The sequence below is a fragment of the Oncorhynchus mykiss genome, chromosome 8, assembly GCF_013265735.2.
Source record: "Oncorhynchus mykiss isolate Arlee chromosome 8, USDA_OmykA_1.1, whole genome shotgun sequence".
Lineage (NCBI taxonomy): Eukaryota > Metazoa > Chordata > Actinopteri > Salmoniformes > Salmonidae > Oncorhynchus > Oncorhynchus mykiss.
The window spans coordinates 77,652,813-77,673,414 of record NC_048572.1 but is presented as its reverse complement, the minus strand read 5'-3'; the positions used below and the strand labels follow the sequence as shown (position 1 = coordinate 77,673,414).

The 20,602-nt window shown below is 47.1% G+C and overlaps 1 protein-coding gene across 5 annotated transcripts in view; it reads right to left on the bottom strand.

Annotated features, from left to right (window-relative positions):
• Positions 1–20,602, bottom strand: part of LOC110530680 (receptor-type tyrosine-protein phosphatase S) — a 138,940-nt gene that overhangs the window by 24,876 nt on the left and 93,462 nt on the right. For 4 of the 5 annotated variants that reach the window (XM_036986332.1, XM_036986330.1, XM_036986333.1 and 1 more), the window contains 6 exons: positions 18,744–18,945; positions 18,079–18,215; positions 17,808–17,952; positions 8,645–8,739; positions 6,142–6,395; positions 4,697–4,784 (listed from right to left, as the gene is read on the bottom strand). In XM_036986332.1, coding sequence (XP_036842227.1) covers positions 4,697–4,784; positions 6,142–6,395; positions 8,645–8,739; positions 17,808–17,952; positions 18,079–18,215; positions 18,744–18,945 — 921 coding nt within the window. Of the gene's footprint in view, positions 1–4,696; positions 4,785–6,141; positions 6,396–8,644; positions 8,740–9,975; positions 10,618–10,802; positions 10,921–11,213; positions 11,241–12,335; positions 12,530–12,678; positions 13,000–17,807; positions 17,953–18,078; positions 18,216–18,743; positions 18,946–20,602 lie in introns of all 5 variants that reach the window. The other variant, XM_036986334.1, reaches the window with a different exon arrangement.

The window sequence follows — 20,602 nt, the reverse complement described above, 5'->3', positions numbered from 1 at the left end:
GGGAGTCATATAGATGGAGAGAGAGGGAGAGAGAGATGGAGAGAGAGAAAGAGGGAGGGCGAGAGACGGAGAGAGAGAGACAGAGAGATGGAGAAAGTGGTGATAGGGAGAGAGAGCGAGAGAGGGAGGAGAGGGAGGGAGTCAGATAGAGGGGGAGAGAGGGAGAAAGAGATGGAGAGGGAATGAGAGAGAGAGAGAGAGAGAGAGGGAGGGAGGGAGAGAGACGGAGAGAGGGAGGAGAGGGAGGGAGTCAGATAGAGGGGGAGAGAGGGAGAAAGAGATGGAGAGGGAATGAGAGGGAGGGAGGGAGGGAGGGAGGGAGGGAGGGAGGGAGGGAGGGAGGGAGGGAGGGAGGGAGGGAGGGAGGGAGGGAGAGGGAGACAGCGAGAGAGAGAGAGACAGATAGGTGGAGAGAGGGAGACAGATGGAGAGAGAGGGAGACAGATGAGCGACCCTAAACCAACCTCTCCACTCACTGGACCCTTTTGATCACTCGACTAAGCATGCCTCTCCTTAATGTCAATATGTCTTGTCCATTGCTGTTCTGGTTAGTCTATATTGGCTTATTTCACTGTAGAGCCTCTAGTCCTGCTCACTATACCTTATCCAACCTATTAGTTCCACCACCCACACATGCAATGACATCTCCTGGTTTCAATGATGTTTCTAGAGACAATATCTCTCTCTTCATCACTCAATACCTAGGTTTACCTCCACTGTATTCACATCCTACCTTACCTTTGTCTGTACATTATACCTTGATGCTATTTTATCGCCCCCAGAAACCTCCTTTTACTCTCTGTTCCAGACGTTCTAGACGACCAATTCTTATTGCTTTTAGTCGCACCCTTATTCTACTCCTCCTATGTTCCTCTGGCGATGTAGAGGTGAATCCAGGCCCTGCAGTGCCTAGCTCCACTCCTATTCCCCAGGCGCTCTCTTTTGACGACTTCTGTAACCGTAATAGCCTTGGTTTCATGCATGTTAACATTAGAAGCCTCCTCCCTAAGTTTGTTCTATTCACTGCTTTAGCACACTCTGCCAACCCGGATGTTCTAGCTGTGTCTGAATCCTGGCTTAGGAAGACCACCAAAAATTCAGACATTTTAATTCCAAACTACAACATTTTCAGACAAGATAGAACTGCCAAAGGGGGCGGTGTTGCAATTTACTGCAAAGATAGCCTGCAGAGTTCTGTCCTACTATCCAGGTCTGTACCCAAACAATTTGAACTTCTACTTTTAAAAATCCACCTTTCTAAAAACAAGTCTCTCACCGTTGCCGCCTGCTATAGACCACCCTCTGCCCCCAGCTGTGCTCTGGACACCATATGTGAACTGATTGCCCCCCATCTATCTTCAGAGCTCGTGCTGCTAGGCGACCTAAACTGGAACATGCTTAACACCCCAGCCATCCTACAATCTAAACTTGATGCCCTCAATCTCACACAAATTATCAATGAACCTACCAGGTACCTCCCCAAAGCCTTAAACACGGGCACCCTCATAGATATCATCCTAACCAACTTCCCCTCTAAATACACCTCTGCTGTCTTCAACCAAGATCTCAGCGATCACTGCCTCATTGCCTGCATCCGTAATGGGTCAGCGGTCAAACGACCTCCTCTCATCACTGTAAAACGCTCCCTGAAACACTTCAGCGAGCAGGCCTTTCTAATCGACCTGGCCGGGGTATCCTGGAAGGATATTGACCTCATCCCGTCAGTAGAGGATGCCTGGATATTTTTTAAAAATGCCTTCCTAACCATCTTAAATAAACATGCCCCATTCAAGAAATTTAGAACCAGGAACAGATATAGCCCTTGGTTCTCCCCAGACCTGACTGCCCTTAATCAACACAAAAACGTCCTATGGCGTTCTGCATTAGCATCGAACAGCCCCCGTGATATGCAGCTGTTCAGGGAAGCTAGAAACCATTATACACAGGCAGTTAGAAAAGCCAAGGCTAGCTTTTTCAAGCAGAAATTTGCTTCTTGCAACACTAACTCAAAAAAGTTCTGGGACACTGTAAAGTCCATGGAGAATAAGAACACCTCCTCCCAGCTGCCCACTGCACTGAAGATAGGAAACACTGTCACCACTGATAAATCCACCATAATTGAAAATTTCAATAAGCATTTTTCTACTGCTGGCCATGCTTTCCACCTGGCTACTCCTACCCCTGTCAACAGCACTGCACCCCCAACAGCAACTCGCCCAAGCCTTCCCCATTTCTCCTTCTCCCAAATCCATTCAGCTGATGTTCTGAAAGAGCTGCAAAATCTGGACCCCTACAAATCAGCCGGGCTAGACAATCTGGACCCTTTCTTTCTAAAATTATCTGCCGAAATTGTTGCCACCCCTATTACTAGCCTGTTCAACCTCTCTTTCGTGTCGTCTGAGATTCCCAAAGATTGGAAAGCAGCTGCGGTCATCCCCCTCTTCAAAGGGGGGGACACTCTTGACCCAAACTGCTACAGACCTATATCTATCCTACCATGCCTTTCTAAGGTCTTCGAAAGCCAAGTCAACAAACAGATTACCGACCATTTTGAATCTCACCATACCTTCTCTGCTATGCAATCTGGTTTCAGAGCTGGTCATGGGTGCACCTCAGCCACGCTCAAGGTCCTAAACGATATCTTAACCGCCATCGATAAGAAACATTACTGTGCAGCCGTATTCATTGATCTGGCCAAGGCTTTCGACTCTGTCAATCACCACATCCTCATCGGCAGACTCAACAGCCTTGGTTTCTCAAATGATTGCCTCGCCTGGTTCACCAACTACTTCTCTGATAGAGTTCAGTGTGTCAAATCTGAGGGTCTGTTGTCCGGACCTCTGGCAGTCTCTATGGGGGTGCCACAGGGTTCAATTCTTGGACCGACTCTCTTCTCTGTATACATCAATGAGGTCGCTCTTGCTGCTGGTGAGTCTCTGATCCACCTCTACGCAGACGACACCATTCTGTATACTTCCGGCCCTTCTTTGGACACTGTGTTAACAACCCTCCAGGCAAGCTTCAATGCCATACAACTCTCCTTCCGTGGCCTCCAACTGCTCTTAAATACAAGTAAAACTAAATGCATGCTCTTCAACCGATCACTACCTGCACCTACCCGCCTGTCCAACATCACTACTCTGGACGGCTCTGACTTAGAATACGTGGACAACTACAAATACTTAGGTGTCTGGTTAGACTGTAAACTCTCCTTCCAGACCCATATCAAACATCTCCAATCCAAAGTTAAATCTAGAATTGGCTTCCTATTTCGCAACAAAGCATCCTTCACTCATGCTGCCAAACATACCCTTGTAAAACTGACCATCCTACCAATCCTCGACTTTGGCGATGTAATTTACAAAATAGCCTCCAATACCCTACTCAACAAACTGGATGCAGTCTATCACAGTGCAATCCGTTTTGTCACCAAAGCCCCATACACTACCCACCATTGCGACCTGTACGCTCTCGTTGGCTGGCCCTCGCTTCATACTCGTCGCCAAACCCACTGGCTCCATGTCATCTACAAGACCCTGCTAGGTAAAGTCCCCCCTTATCTCAGCTCGCTGGTCACCATAGCATCTCCCACCTGTAGCACACGCTCCAGCAGGTATATCTCTCTAGTCACCCCCAAAACCAATTCTTTCTTTGGCCGCCTCTCTTTCCAGTTCTCTGCTGCCAATGACTGGAACGAACTACAAAAATCTCTGAAACTGGAAACACTTATCTCCCTCACTAGCTTTAAGCACCAACTGTCAGAGCAGCTCACAGATTACTGCACCTGTACATAGCCCACATATAATTTAGCCCTATCAACTACCTCTTTCCCAACTGTATTTAATTTATTTATTTATTTTGCTCCTTTGCACCCCATTATTTTTATTTCTACTTTGCACATTCTTCCATTGCAAAACTACCATTCCAGTGTTTTACTTGCTATATTGTATTTACCTTGCCACCAAGGCCTTTTTTTGCCTTTACCTCCCTTCTCACCTCATTTGCTCACATTGTATATAGACTTGTTTATACTTTATTATTGACTGTATGTTTGTTTTACTCCATGTGTAACTCTGTGTTGTTGTATCTGTCGAACTGCTTTGCTTTATCTTGGCCAGGTTGCAATTGTAAATGAGAACTTGTTCTCAACTTGCCTACCTGGTTAAATAAAGGTAAAATAAAAAAAAATAAATAAAGATGGAGAAAGTGGGATAGAGAGAGATAGAGAGAGATGGAGAGAGAGAGGGATAGATAGAGAGTGTGAGAGAGAGATATGGGGTGATAGGGAGAGAGAGAGCAAGAGAGGAGAGGGAGGAGAGGGAGTGAGTCAGATAGAGGGAGAGAGAGGGAGACAGAGAGATGGAGAGAGAGGGAAGGAGAGATAGAGAGAGGGAATGAGAGAGATCGAGAGTGAGGGAGAGAGATGGAGAGAAAGAGAGAGGGAGGTCGAGAGAGGGAGGGAAAGGTGGAGAGAGAGAGAGAGGGAAGGAGAGAGAGAGAGATGGGAGAGAGGGGGAGGGAGGGAGAGAGAGGGAGCGAGAAGGAGAGAGATAGAGGTGATGTTAATGATGCATTTTTTTATGTAAACATTAAGAAACCACATGATAAAATCTGAGAGAGCAAAGGTTCTCAGAGAGAGGAGAACGGTCAGACGAGCCAGTTCATGCGTTCCCAGATAGGTGGCCATAGCTCTCACCTCCTCCAAGTCCATCTCGTCTGGGCTCTTGAGATGTCTAATGACCCCCCTCGCCCTCTTCAGAGGAACTACCACCACATACAGGTTCCTACAGGACAGAGGAACAACCAGATTGTCAGGGAATTTCATTACAACTTTTCTGTGGCAGTTTACTAGCAGAGTTGAAGTCGGAAGTTTACATACACCTTAGCCAAATACATTTAAACTCAGTTTTTCCACAATTCCTGACATTTAATTTTAACAAAAATCTCTGTCTTAGGTCAGTTAGGATCTCCACTTTATTTTAAGAATGTGAAATGTCAGAATAATAGTAGAGAGTGATTTATTTCAGCTTTTATTTCTTTCATCACATTCCCAGTGGATCAGAAGTTTACATACACTCAATTAGTATTTGGTAGCATTGCCTTTAAATTATTTAACTTGTGTCATACGTTTCAAGTAGCCTTCCCCAAGCTTCCCACAATAAGCTTCCCACAATAAGTTGGGTGAATTTTGGCCCATTCCTCCTGACAGAGCTGGTGTAACTGAGTCAGGTTTGTAGGCCTCCTTGCTCACATACGCTTTTTCAGTTCTGCCCACAAATTTTCTATGGGATTGAGGTCAGGGCTTTGTGATGACCACTCCAATACCTTGACTTTGTTATTGGGGCGGCAGGGTAGCCTAGAGGTTAGAGCGTTGGACTAGTAACCGGAAGGTTGCAAGTTCAAACTCCCGAGCTGACAAGGTCGTTCTGCTCCTGAACAAGGCAGTTAACCCACTGTTGCTAGGCCGTCATTGAAAATAAGAATTTGTTCTTAACTGACTTGCCTAGAGGTAAAAAATAAAAAATAAAATCCTTAAGCCATTTTGCCACAACTTTGGAAGTATGCTTGGGGTCAGTGTCCATTTTGAACCCACTTCACAGTTGGGATGGTGTTCTTTGGTTTGCAAGCCTTCCCCTTTTTCCTCAAAACATGATGGTCATTATGGCCAAATGGTTATATTTTTGTTTCATCAGACCAGAGGACATTTCTCCAAAAAGTACCATCTTTGTCCCCATGTGCAGTTGCAAACCGCAGTCTGGCTTTTTTTATGACGGTTTTGGAGCAGTGGCTTCTTCCTTGCTGAGCGGCCTTTCAGGTTATGTCGATATAGGACTCGTTTTACTGTGGATATAGATAGTTTTGTACCTGTTTCCTTCAGCATATTCACAAAGTCTCCAATGTTTGGCAGATTTTTTTTGATTTTCCCATTATGTCAAGCAAAGAGGGACTGAGTTTGAAGGTAGGCCTTGAAATACATCCACAGGTACACCTCCAATTGACTCAGATGATGTCAATTAGCCTATCAGAAGCTTCTAAAGCCATTACATAATTTTCTGGAATTTTCCAAACAATTCATATGGTTGGAAGGCAACCGTACGCCCATCAAAATCACTAAAAAGCAACCCTGTGGCTAGCCCTTACTTGACAGGGATGCGATTCTCCAGCGAGGGCAGGATTATGGTGATGGTGGTCTCCGTGTCACGGGTGTGGTCAATCTCCGGACGGCGGATGGCAATTGGTGGAGAGGTCTTGGCGTGGATGCGGTGCCTCAGCCCGCCCATGTTGCCCTCTGAGGAGGTGATCTTGAAGTCATAGTCGGTATCTGGCTGCAAGTTGGGGATCACTGCTTTCCTCAGCTTGGCATCCACCTCCATCTTCTGGCGGTTATACTCCACCTGAGAGGAATAGGGTAGGGGAGGGTATTTCTGATGGCTAAGATCACACATATACACACACATCCTGGGAGGAATAGGGTAGGGGAGGGTATTTCTGACGGCTAAGATCACACATATACACACACATCCTGGGAGGAATAGGGTAGGGGAGGGTATTTCTGACGGCTAACATCACACATATATACACACATAATAAGATAGCGCCGTCCTTAATGGTCGCCATTTTGCGAGCTCCAACCCAGCTATTTTGTGATTCTTTAGCCGTTTATTTTGACTTATTTTCACAAAATGTATCCTCTATTTCTTACAACCGACAAGAACTCTTGAACATCAGATCGGTAGTTACTTACCCCAATTCCAGCTTTTACTTCAACTTTGACTCATCTGCCCTGGGCTCTTTCTGTAATTCTGACCCAATTTTCGGGATATGCAAGAGGAAAATCCGGCATTACAGAGGCAAGAGAGGGGAAGCCTGGCAACATTAAGGTGAAGGGAAAACCGACCACCTCTTCACTCCATTCTACTGGCTAATGTACAGTCACTTGATAATAAGATGGATGACCTCCGATCGCGGATTTGCTACCAACAGGACTCTCTTGACTGGAATATTCTCTGCTTTTCCAAAACATGGCTTTCGGACAAGATACACCCAATGGCTATCCAACGAACTAACCACCTCCGTCACCGGCTACATTAGGAAATGCATCGGCGACGTTGTCCCCACATTAAAGGTTTGCTGCTTCCCGAATCAAAAGCCCTGGATTAACACTGAGGTTGGTGCTCAGATAAAGGACAGGGCTACTGGACACCGGGCTTTCGCAGACAACCCTGAGGCTACAGCTGAGCACAGGAACAAGTACAAGAGGTCCCGCCATGACCGTCGCAGAGTCATCAAAAGTGCAAAATGACAATATAGGAATAAGGTGGAATCATATTACGTACACAGGCTCCGATGCCCACCAAGTGGCAGTGGCTACAGTCCATTACGGATTACAAAGGAAGACCCAGCCGTGATCTATCCAACAATGCCTATCCACCAGACGAACTCAATGCATTTTATGCACGCTTCGACAATAACAACACCGTGCCGTGCATGAGTGCCTCCACCGACCCAGAGGACTGGGTGATCTCGCTGATCTCAGAGCAGGTCGAGAGCTTCAAGTTCCTCGGTATCCACACCACTAAGGTCTTAAAATGGTCCACACACACAGTCGTGAAGAAGGCAGGACAGCGCCTCTTCCCCCTCAGGAGGTTGAAAAGGTTTGGCATGGGCCCCCAGATCCTCAAAGTTCTACAGCTGCACCATTGAAAGCATCTTGACTGGCTGCATAACTGCTTGGTATGGCAACAGCACCGCCCTCGATCGCATGGCGCTACAGAGGGCGGTGTGAAAGGAAGGCCCGGAAAATCGTTAAAGACGCTAGCCCTTCAAGCCATAGACTGTTGTCACTGCTTCCGCACAACAAACAGGTACCGCATCAAGTCTGACAGCAACAGGCTCCTGAACAGCCCCGAAGCCATAAGACTGCTAAAGAGCTAACAAAATGGCTACACAGACTATCTGAGTTGACCCTTGTATTTTAGTCTCTATGCACACTCACAGGACTCTACACACTCACGCACACTGGCACTCCAACACACACTTAATTTGCACATACATTTATACTGACTCTGCACACACACATACGCTGCTGCTACTCTGTTTATCATATATCCTGATGCCTAGTCACCTTACCCCTATACATATCTACCTCTATCACTCCAGTATCCCTGTCACCTTACCCCTATACATATCTACCTTCATCACTCCAGTATCCCTGTCCCCTTACCCCTATACATATCTACCTCTATCACTCCAGTATCCCTGTCACCTTACCCCTATACATATCTACCTCTATCACTCCAGTATCCCTGTCTCCTTACTCCTATACATATCTACCTCCATCACTCCAGTATCCCTGTCTCCTTACCCCTATACATATCTACCTCCATCACTCCAGTATCCCTGCACATTGTATATATGATATTGAAACTTAACTAGTATATAAATTACTTACTTCTCGTTTTTATTTCTTTTTTATTTCTTGTATGTTTTTTTTTATTTCTCATTATATTTTTAATACTACATTGGTTATTGCATTGTTGGGTTTAGAGCTTGCAAGAAAGGCATTTCACTTTACATGTGTACTTGACATTAAAACTTATACATATGTACACACACAGTTGTTTACACAAGCACACACACTCACAGTGAAGTGGTAGGGGTAGGGGCTCTCAGGGAATTCCCAGGTCAGGAGAACACTCGTCTTGGTCGCCAGGTTCACTGAGAAATTCCTCGGGACGTCTGATTGGAAGACGGGAAAACAGACACATGGTCAAGTGGCAGTATAGACCACCCCATTCACATGTCTTGTCTGTCCTTAACCCTTTGTGGAGAAGCTACCAACCTATTCTAGTAGGTTCTATAACAAAGGATCCTAATTCCTAAAATAAGATTAAGAAGAATTATACAGTGATGTCATACATCTCAAGAGTATTCAGGAAGTACGTATATGGGCACTGAGTAGCAAAGAAGAGTGAATAGAATTGAAGAGATAGGAACAGTTGGCTCCGTTGTTCATCCTCCTCTTTATGATGACATAATCTGTGTAATCCCACTTTATCTCGTTCTAGCCTAATTCGCTCCGGTACATTTCCGGAACAGAACACACAGAATATTTAACTGCCAAACAACCCTCTTCTCAAGGAGCTATCGGGTCACTGTGAAGTGGATGAGGGGATGTTAGACAGTCAAAGCAAGGTCATCTTTAGACTGCAGTGTGCCATTCAACCTCTCCACTCCTCTGCTTCCACCCTGTAGATCTGTTAGTCGGTGATGGAGGGTAGGTGCAGGTCTTTACACATGGTGATAGTGGGAACGGCAGATGAAGGTTTGGAGGAAGAGTAGGAGGTGGTGAAGAGGGTGGATTGATTGATCAGAGTGAAGAGTGGAGGGAGAGCAACAGAACTGAAGAATGTGTTTGGTTCGTGGTGAAGTGCCTACTGGGGAGTGTGAGGGCTACAAAACATGTTAACAGCATGTCAACAAAGGTTGGAACAGGTTAGGTCAATCCAAAAGGAGGTAAAAGCTTACCTTTAGAAACAAACCATGTGTATTAAACGAAAGCCTCGTTCAGTCAGCCAAGGAGCCAGGACTCAACACTTACCTCACTGTTCACAACCAGTCCGGCTTTTCTGCTGACTTTTACCTGTGGGTGTGAGAGCGTGTTCTCCAGACATTCAATGATGTGGCATTCAGTCAGTTTTCCTTGGAGGTGAGGAGTAGGTGTGGAGTAGGTGAGGGAGGAGGTGGTGGGTGTGTGGAAGAGACTAAGATTTGCAGTTTTTTCAGTGGACTCGTTTTCAACCCCTCTGTGGGTGAAAGTTTACCCTTATAACTGGCCCAGAGTCAGCTTTGCATTTTGGACTGTGATATTCAAGGTTCAGATTAAAATGGAAAAAAATCTGACTTTAGACCAGTGTTTAGAGTGAATAGGGGCGTTTCTCTGGAGCCCTGTGCCAGGCCTCAGGCCAGCCCTACCTGTCTCGAAGGCCAGTGTGCGATACAGCAGCGGGGGACTGAACGGGCCGGGACCTACGCTGGTGTGGGCACACATCTGCACCTCGTACCCGGTGTTGTGGTTCAGGCCCAGAATGGTGTAGCTGGACTCAATGGCTGGGAGCGTGATCTGGCGAGGGGGTCCCAGAGGGTCAATGCCCAGAGGGTTAAGACCCCCTGCTTCCCGATAAGCTATTGTGTATTCGGTGATCACACCGTTTCGTTCGCTTGGCACAGGGGGCAGCCAGGAGAACTGGAGCGAACAGCAGGTGGCGTTAATGTATTCTGAGATTTGAGGGTAACTCCTGGGTGGGTACTCAGGCATCTCGAGTTCCTCCCGTGCCTCGTCTCCGTACCCTGACCGGCTTTTGGCGGAAAGGGTAACGACATAAGTCAACCCTGGAATTACGTCTGTGAGTGTGTACATTCGCTCCCTGGCCGAAAACTCCACCGTAGTGTCCAGGGTTGCATTCTTCAGCCCAAATTGTAACCGAAAACCCTGGATCTGAACTTCAGACCCTTTGGCCCCTAGACCTGAGTCTGACCCCCCAGTAGGGGGCCCCCATCTCACCACCATGGAGGGTTCAGACCCTGGGCGCACCGAAAGGGAGGGGGCACCAGGCACTGCAGGTAAGAGGAGGGAGAGGCACAGACATGTCAGTTCTGCATTGTGCCTTTGAAACATTCACATATTGTATGTCTAATATGCTATCGTGTGTGAATTGTGTGTGTATTGTGTGTGTATCGTGTGTGTATTGTGTGTGAATTGTGTGTGCATTTGTTAGTGATCTTATGTGTGCAATGCTTACCAATCCCCGGTGTCTGCACCACTCTGACTTTACTGTGTGTTCCATCCCCTTTAGTGGTGTAAGCCGCCACAGACACAGAGTACCACATCTCAGGCTTCAGACCCCCCACCATCATCTCCTACAGGGTCACACACACACAAGATACTTTTTCAGCTAAGCCTTATAAACCTCTCTCTCCTCTTCCCTCTCCCTTCCTCCCTGCTCCTCCATTTCTCGCCCTATCTCTACTAACCCATCACATAGTATGAACTCACTCTGTCCTATTACTTTACATAGAGACGTTACAAACTGACTGGCTCTCAGATAGAAGGCATCTCCTAATGAGGAGTTCATAACTTACTTATGCAATGTACAGCATAACCACTACCACTGTAGGTTCAGTTTAATACTGACAGAATGATCCATACTCACATATTCAGTAGTGTCATCCTCCACAAACTTATCCCACGGTTAGACCCGGGGGGGAGAGAGAGAGGGAGGAGAGTGAATGAGTCGAGAAAAGAGATTAGATAAAGGAGGAGGAAATAGGAGCGTAGTGGGAGGCAATGCTCCCTCAATTGTTTTTGCCACTGAGCAAATTTCAGGGCTGCTGAGCGCAAATGTTGTGAAGATTCTGTGCAACTTCCGGCGCGCGTTTTACTATGAACACTGATGCTATACCTGCTATTATTGAGTGTTTTAACAGTGGCCAAGAAACCACTTTACAAAACAAAATGCATTATTATTCCCCATACCATTATTACAGCGAATCTATGAAATGATGCTACCCTCTGCCTACAGTATTGGCTTCTTAGCTTATTCAAGTCTGTCTCAAAATACAATACTGCCCCTTTAAGACCAGAAAAAAGCTTTTCAAAGATGTCTAGAAATGTTCATGTTTTGTGCTCTTATAGGAAGCAATCACTTCACATTTCTGACTATAAATTAGCTATAACTGGGCTAATAACTCGCTAACTAGTAAATAATATGAACAAATGTGGACACATGGCACATGTAGCTCTCACTTTGATCTCAAAACAAGCGCATAATAATTACGACCCCTCATGCTGTAAAACAGTCCAGTTCAAATGTAATGGTTCAATTCAATATATGGCAATGGTCTATTTGCATATAGGCATACTGCAGCTCTGATTGGTTATGGTGCACCGGCCTGAGTTGTGCCTGTCAATGCAATAGAAGCCTATAGTGTTAACTAAACGGGAAAAACTCTAGAAAGTTGAGTGAAGTTTAATGTCGTGCTTCTCTGCACGTGCTGATATTTCTTCTGCTCCGGCAGTGTTGGGGGCGCTGCGTGCTGCACATGTGCACAGCTTAGAGGGAACATTGGTGGGAGGTGATGTGTACTGCAAAGACTCAGTGAGATAAATGATTTGCTTCACTTTAACTGAACAATGACCTGCGGAGGTGTGATAGCTGTCAAATATATATGTTATCTTTGAAAGTACATATGTACGTGACTGTTGAGAAGATATTCAAATGAAATATTTTTTACGGAAAATGTAAATAAGAAAAATAAGAAGGTGATGACCTCACCTGGCTGTCGTCCAATAGCAGGTCTTTGATTCGGGGAAGGCTGCGTGTTGAGCCACTCTCCACACGAGCATAGTGCACCTGGTAACCACGGATCTGACCTTGGCGTTGCCTTGGCAACACAGATCGCCAGGTGACCCTAAGGGCAGTGGAGTTGAAGGGCCGGACCTCCACCTGCCGAGGGGCCGCACCGGGCACTAAGGAACACACACATACACATTTCTAATTTCTCAATCAACGCATCGATCAGCTAATCTAGAACTTTAGCCATCCATCTACCCTGCTTCAAACATTCTCGTCTCAAGCTTGTTTGATATCTCTCCGACACAAACACACACTCACTCACCATCGTGGTCTGTGCGGCAGAGCAGGGCTGGACTCTCTGGTCCGGACCCCTCGGTAGTGAAGGCTGCCAGGCTAACGCGGTACCAGGTCCACTTTTCCAGCCCCTCCACCACTGCCTGCCCCTGCTCTGGGGGGATGGGAGGCACCTTCACCTCTGGACCCTGACCTTTGACCTCGGCCCCAGACACCACTTGCTGGTAGCGCAGCACATAAGCAGTCAGTGTGCCATTTTGGGTCTCAGTGGGCGGCGGGGTCCAACTTACCCTCAGGGAGGTGGAGCTGGGGCTGTCACAGGACACGCCCAGGGGAGCAGCCGAGGGCTCTGATTGGATGAGGGTCAGGATAAGGAAGTGGGCAAGGCCAGGGGAGTTTCGAACGCAGTGAAGAAATAGAAAGGGAGAGCAAAGAGACAGTGGCGGAAAGAGGGTGAAAAACCAAAGCCAAAACAAAAGGATAGAAGAAAAAGGAAATACAAATAAAAAAAGGAAAACTACATTAAAAGAGAAGGCCTCTAAATACAAACAAACATGACTCAGCTGAACACAGAAAACAAGGGCTTCGACACAGAAGACAAGGGCTTCGACACAGAAGACAAGGGCTTCGACACAGAAGACAAGGGCTTCGACACAGAAGACAAGGGCTTCGACACAGAAGACAACGGCTTCAACATAGCAGTTCAATACAGAAGACAAGGGCTTCAACACAGAAGACAAAGCTTTATGGAGGAAGAAAGGAATTAATCATGTTAGCTAGGTAATGAGATAAAAGACAACTTAATTACTGCCCAGGAGGATGTGTAACTGATACCAGATGATTGGCTTTCACCTGTCTGCTCTGACCAATGGCAGCACAGTGATTTACGACTGGGAAGAGGGCCTTTAAGATGTTGTCTAGAGACACAGCTCTGCTTAGTTTTGCTTGGCTGGATAAGAACAGAGCTATACTGTAGATCAGGGATGGGTAACTGCCACTGTACTGTAGATCAGGGATGGGCAACTGCCACTATACTGTAGATCAGGGATGGGCAACTGCCACTATACTGTAGATCAGGGATAGGAAACTGCCACTATACTGTAGATCAGGGATGGGCAACTGCCACTATACTGTAGATCAGGGATGGGCAACTGCCACTATACTGTAGATCAGGGATGGGCAACTGTCACTATACTGTAGATCAGGGATGGGCAACTGCCACTATACTGTAGATCAGGGATGGGCAACTGCCACTATACTGCAGATCAGGGATGGGCAACTGCCACTATACTGTAGATCAGGGATGGGCAACTGCCACTATACTGTAGATCAGGGATGGGCAACTGCCACTATACTGTAGATCAGGGATAGGAAACTGCCACTATACTGTAGATCAGAGATGGGCAACTGCCACTATACTGTAGATCAGGGATAGGAAACTGCCACTATACTGTAGATCAGGGATGGGCAACTGCCACTATACTGTAGATCAGGGATGGGCAACTGCCACTATACTGTAGATCAGGGATGGGCAACTGCCACTATACTGTAGATCAGGGATGGGCAACTGCCACTATACTGTAGATCAGGGATGGGCAACTGTCACTATACTGTAGATCAGGGATAGGAAACTGCCACTATACTGTAGATCAGGGATAGGAAACTGCCACTATACTGTAGATCAGGGATAGGAAACTGCCACTATACTGTAGATCAGGGATGGGCAACTGCCACTATACTGTAGATCAGGGATAGGAAACTGCCACTATACTGTAGATCAGGGATGGGCAACTGCCACTATACTGTAGATCAGGGATGGGCAACTGCCACTATACTGTAGATCAGGGATGGGCAACTGCCACTATACTGTAGATCAGGGATGGGCAACTGCCACTATACTGTAGATCAGGGATGGGCAACTGTCACTATACTGTAGATCAGGGATAGGAAACTGCCACTATACTGTAGATCAGGGATGGGCAACTGCCACTATACTGTAGATCAGGGATGGGCAACTGCCACTATACTGTAGATCAGGGATGGGCAACTGCCACTATACTGTAGATCAGGGATGGGCAACTGCCACTATACTGTAGATCAGGGATGGGCAACTGCCACTATACTGTAGATCAGGGATGGGCAACTGCCACTATACTGTAGATCAGGGATGGGCAACTGCCACTATACTGTAGATCAGGGATGGGCAACTGCCACTATACTGTAGATCAGGGATGGGCAACTGCCACTATACTGTAGATCAGGGATGGGCAACTGCCACTATACTGTAGATCAGGGATAGGAAACTGCCACTATACTGTAGATCAGAGATGGGCAACTGCCCGCGGATACATTTCCAAAAACATAAAAAACGGTAGAAACATTTGGGGGGGCGACGACACATCAACTTGCTGAGTTAGAATAGTAGAATACACCAGGTGACATTTGGTTGTGCATCAGCAGTTTTTTTCTTGTTATGTCACTCACTGACAGTCACTCAATTGGCCATGTCAGAAAACATTTTTTAGACGAGTAAGTTAGTCGAACAGCCAGTAAACTTGTAGTATTCATGGTGATTTATCGACCAGGGGGCCCCCATTGATTTTGTTAGTCACTCTCACTCAGATATCATATTAAAAACTGCAAACATTCCTCTCTACCCTATTGCAGGAAATGTACTCTAAAACATTTTTTTTTTTCTCTCCACTGTCAAGATGCTAAAACATTATTTTGCTAAGGGCCCCCAATAGGGTAGGGCCTACTTTGACAACATGTGTGTGGGTATGGAAGTGCATATGCAGACCCGCAAACTACTGTGGCCCCCTATGATGAGTTGAGATTTTTTGTGGCCCTCACTCCATCAAAGTTGCCCTCACTCCATCAAAGTTGCCCATCCCTGCTGTAGATACTATGTAGAGCTTTGCAGTCTATCCTCCATCTTGCTACCAAGGTTTCCTTCCTTGACATTCTCAGTGGAATGTAATAATTGTGTTGGAACTTTGCCAAACTCTTTATATATTTTAGTAATGCTTCGTAGCCCTTTCCTGCAGTCAACGACCAAAAGCGAATGTTATTAATGTTTTCATAATTTCATAATTAATAAAGATTATGTTTTTAAAATATGAAAATCCGGTGTTACTATGTCAAACAGTTTAGTTATATGTCAGTCTTCTGTGATGTATTTGAAGTGTAATATTGGGACGCAAAGTCAAAATATAATACATTACAACTTTATATCCGACATGGTACAGGTATCTTCTTTTGTTTAAGCCCATAACCATGTGTGTGAGGTGTAGACTTTTGCTTCAATTTAGATTTGTTTAAGACTACCAAGAATCACTCTGTGTAACCCTGATTTAGCCAGCTGCAGTACAAGTTTAAACTGCCCAATCGAATTTCTTAAAATTGGGTTTGTGGATTGGATATTTCAAATGTCATCTAAAAATGTGGAGAGCAAGATTTGAGGCAGCTGAAACTAAAACCAAAACCAAATTCTTTCATTAACGTTGACCTCATGCAATTTCAGAGAGGAACTATGAGATAGAATGAGAGACAAGGCAGTGGACGGAGGGACAGAAGAACAGCAAGGATAAGAGACACAACCAGGGACTGTCTGAGATGCGTGCCTGTCCTTCCCACCCGTAGCCATCACATAAGACCTTCTTACCATGCAACAACCACCATTCAAACAAAATATCAACCAAACAAAGGTTCAGAGGAAAAGATATGTGCATGAATATGTTCATCATTCATGGATTTGTGAATCTGACAGTCTGACACTTCAGCTGCACAGTCCCAGTACCAGTGGCCTGAGGGAACAATCACGATGTGCACCCAAGCCTAGTGATTGCACACAAACCGTGCTAAGCTAACTGTGAAATGCATTCTGCTCCATGAAATGAAATTGTTATCTGCCACATTCAGTCACTCCCTAGCCTGCCACCCAGGTGTCTAAACCTCCATGTGTAGGTCATGCATAACACGGGGCATCCAGCTAGCCAAATAACATGTTAAAAGTTGCAGAAAGTTTCTGTTGGTGAATACACAGGTAACTGCCAAAATAAAGGAAACACCAGCCTAAAGCATCTCAAAAGGGCGTTGGGCCTCCACGATCCAGAACAGCTTCACTGCACCATGGCATAGATTCTACTAATGTCTGGAACTCTATTAGAAGGATGCGACACCATTCTTCCACGAGAAATTCCATCATTTAGTGTTTTGTTGATGGTGGTGGAAAATGCTGTCTCAAGCGCCATTCCAGAATCTCCCATAAGTGTTCAATTGGGTTTAGATCTGGTGACTGAGATGGCCCTAGCATATGGTTTACATCGTTTTCATGCTCATCAAACCATTCAGTGACCACTTGTGCCCTGTGGATGGGGGCATAGTCATCCTATGGGGGGCATAGCTATGGTAGCCAAAATAATGTCCATAATAATGGCTTACCCAGCATTTATACATGAGCCTAAGCATGATGGGATGTCAATTGATTAATTAACTCAGGAACCACACCTGTGTGGAAGCACCTGCTTTCAATATACTTTGTATCCCTCATTTACTCAAGTGTTTCCTTTATTTTGGCAGTGAGCTGTACGTCCAATGTACATTATATGGTGTCCATTTTCTCCAGGTAACAAATCTTAAAAAGTAATACTGTACCTTTACACCAGTCTCCGTTGGATACAGGCCTATTCGTTTGATTTGGTCTTAGACTCCGACTGACCAGCACATACCTCCAATTAAGCCTCGAAAATAATTTCATCCTGATGACCTTTGACATTTGACCTGTGACGGTGAGCTTCTTGAAATGGAGAAAAAGGGTACTTTGACCCACCTTGAAGTAAAGGAAACTGTGAAGGACTGAAGAAAATGAAACAGCAGCCTTATCCGATCTGTATATCCATGACTTTTCACTGTGTGAGAAAACTGTGAAAGTTCAAATAAACGGTTGGTGTGCTAAACATCAGGTACACTCTGAATACATAGAAGATAGATGCAGGGATGGATGGATGAGTGAACAAGATAAATGAATAGATGAGTGGACAAGATGGATGAGTGTGTAGACGACTCCTGGGGATCAGTGAGCTGTGAGGGATACAAGTACATCACACTGTAACGTTACACAGTGTGTGTTTGCAGGTGTGACAGAGGTAAACCTACTGGCTTGTGCTGTCCTCTGGACCAGCTCGTTGGTAAAGGCTCCGATGCCTTTGTTAGAAATGGCAGCCAGGGAGAAGGAGTACTCCGTGTTAGCCCTCAGACCCTCCACTGTGTACGAAGCCCTGGGTCCAAACGTCAACTTCTCCTGTTAGAGACGGAGAAGGGGGGAGAGAGAACATGAATAAAAGAAAGAAAGAAAGAACTGGATTATCTGATAAATGGACTTTATCACCTTAATGAAATCTACTTAGTGTGGAAGAAAAAGTCTGACCAGGCTGCCGAACTTGACAGGTTTGTAGAGCAGTTCGTAGTTGACGATGCCCTCCTTGATGTAGGACGGTTCCCAGGTCAGCTCTATACTGGTCTCCGTCACCTTGCCCACCTTGAACTTTCCTGGCTGCCCTGGAACTACAGGGGATAGAAGAGGAGACAGGACAAGAGTTAGAACTCACCTCTCCAGCATCCAGTCAGTTAGTAGCTTCTAGACTGTTCTGTTCATCCTTTATTTAAACAGACAAATCTCATTCCAGCCCTGTAGTTCTACAAAAGATGTGTGTCACTGACCTTAAACAGTACTGAAGCACTTTGACATGAACCGGGTCAGAAAAGGGAACAAACCCACAGACACACACACACTAACCCACACACACACTAACCCACAGACACACTAACCCACAGACACACTAACCCACAGACACACTAACCCACAGACACACTAAGCCACAGACACACTAACCCCCACACACACTAACCCACACACACACTAACCTACAGACACACACACACACTAACCCACACACACACTAACCCACAGACACACTAACCCACAGACACACTAACACACAGACACACTAACCCACACACACACTAACCCACAGACACACACACAGGCACACACACAGACACACACACAGACACACACACACACACACTGACCTCCGGGCAGCACTTTGACATGGACAGGGTCAGAGAAGGGTCCGTCTCCCACAGATGTAAAGGCCAGGACTCTGACAGTGTATGTTTCAGAGGGTACCAGGCTCTGGATGGAGGTGATGGTGCTGTCCTGAACATTATGGATCTGCCACAGACTCATGGGCTGAGATGGGTCCATGGTGTAGTACACCCGGTAACCTTTCACCTGGAGGAAGCGACGGAGGAACAGAGGCCGGGGGGAGCCACAGAGAGAGACAGTTAGACGACGGAGGAACAGAGGCCGGGGGGGGGCCACAGAGAGAGACAGTTAGACGACGGAGGAACAGAGGCAGGGGGGAGCCACAGAGAGAGACAGTTAGACGATGGAGGAACAGAGGCCGGGGGGAGCCACAGAGAGAGACAGTTAGACGACGGAGGAACAGAGGCAGGGGGGAGCCACAGAGAGAGACAGTTAGACGACGGAGGAACAGAGGCAGGGGGGAGCCACAGAGAGAGACAGTTAGACGATGGAGGAACAGAGGCCGGGGGGAGCCACAGAGAGAGACAGTTAGACGACGGAGGAACAGAGGCAGGGGGGAGCCACAGAGAGAGACAGTTAGACGACGGAGGAACAGAGGCAGGGGGGAGTCACAGAGAGAGACAGTTAGACGATGCAGGAACAGAGGCAGGGAGAGCCACAGAGAGAGACAGTTAGACGACGGAGGAACAGAGGCAGGGGGGAGCCACAGAGAGAGACAGTTAGACGACGGAGGAACAGAGGCAGGGGGGAGCCACAGAGAGAGACAGTTAGACGACGGAGGAACAGAGGCAGGGGGAGCCACAGAGAGAGACAGTTAGACGATGGAGGAACAGAGGCAGGGGGAGCCACAGAGAGAGACAGTTAGACGACGGAGGAACAGAGGCAGGGGGGAGCCACAGAGAGAGACAGTTAGACGATGGAGGAACAGAGGCAGGGGGAGCCACAGAGAGAGACAGTTAGACGATGGAGGAACAGAGGCAGGGGGGAGCCACAGAGAGAGACAGTTAGACGACGGAGGAACAGAGGCCAGGGGGAGGCACAGACAGAGACAGTTAGACGATGGAGGAACAGAGGCAAGGGGGAGCCACAGAGAGAGACAGTTAGACGACGGAGGAACAGAGGCCGGGGGGAGCCACAGAGAGAGACAGTTAGACGATGGAGGAACAGAGGCAGGGGGGCACAGAGAGAGACAGTTAGACGATGGAGGAACAGAGGCAGGGGGGAGCCACAAAGAGAGACAGTTAGACGACGGAGGAACAGAGGCAGGGGGGAGCCACAGAGAGAGACAGTTAGACGACGGAGGAACAGAGGCAGGGGGAGCCACAGAGAGAGACAGTTAGACGATGGAGGAACAGAGGCAGGGGGAGCCACAGAGAGAGACAGTTAGACGACGGAGGAACAGAGGCAGGGGGGAGCCACAGAGAGAGACAGTTAGACGATGGAGGAACAGAGGCAGGGGGAGCCACAGAGAGAGACAGTTAGACGATGGAGGAACAGAGGCAGGGGGGAGCCACAGAGAGAGACAGTTAGACGACGGAGGAACAGAGGCCAGGGGGAGGCACAGACAGAGACAGTTAGACGATGGAGGAACAGAGGCAAGGGGGAGCCACAGAGAGAGACAGTTAGACGACGGAGGAACAGAGGCCGGGGGGAGCCACAGAGAGAGACAGTTAGACGATGGAGGAACAGAGGCAGGGGGGCACAGAGAGAGACAGTTAGACGATGGAGGAACAGAGGCAGGGGGGAGCCACAAAGAGAGACAGTTAGACGATGGAGGAACAGAGGCCGGGGGGAGCCACAGAGAGAGACAGTTAGACGACAGAGGAAGAGAGGCAGGGGGAGC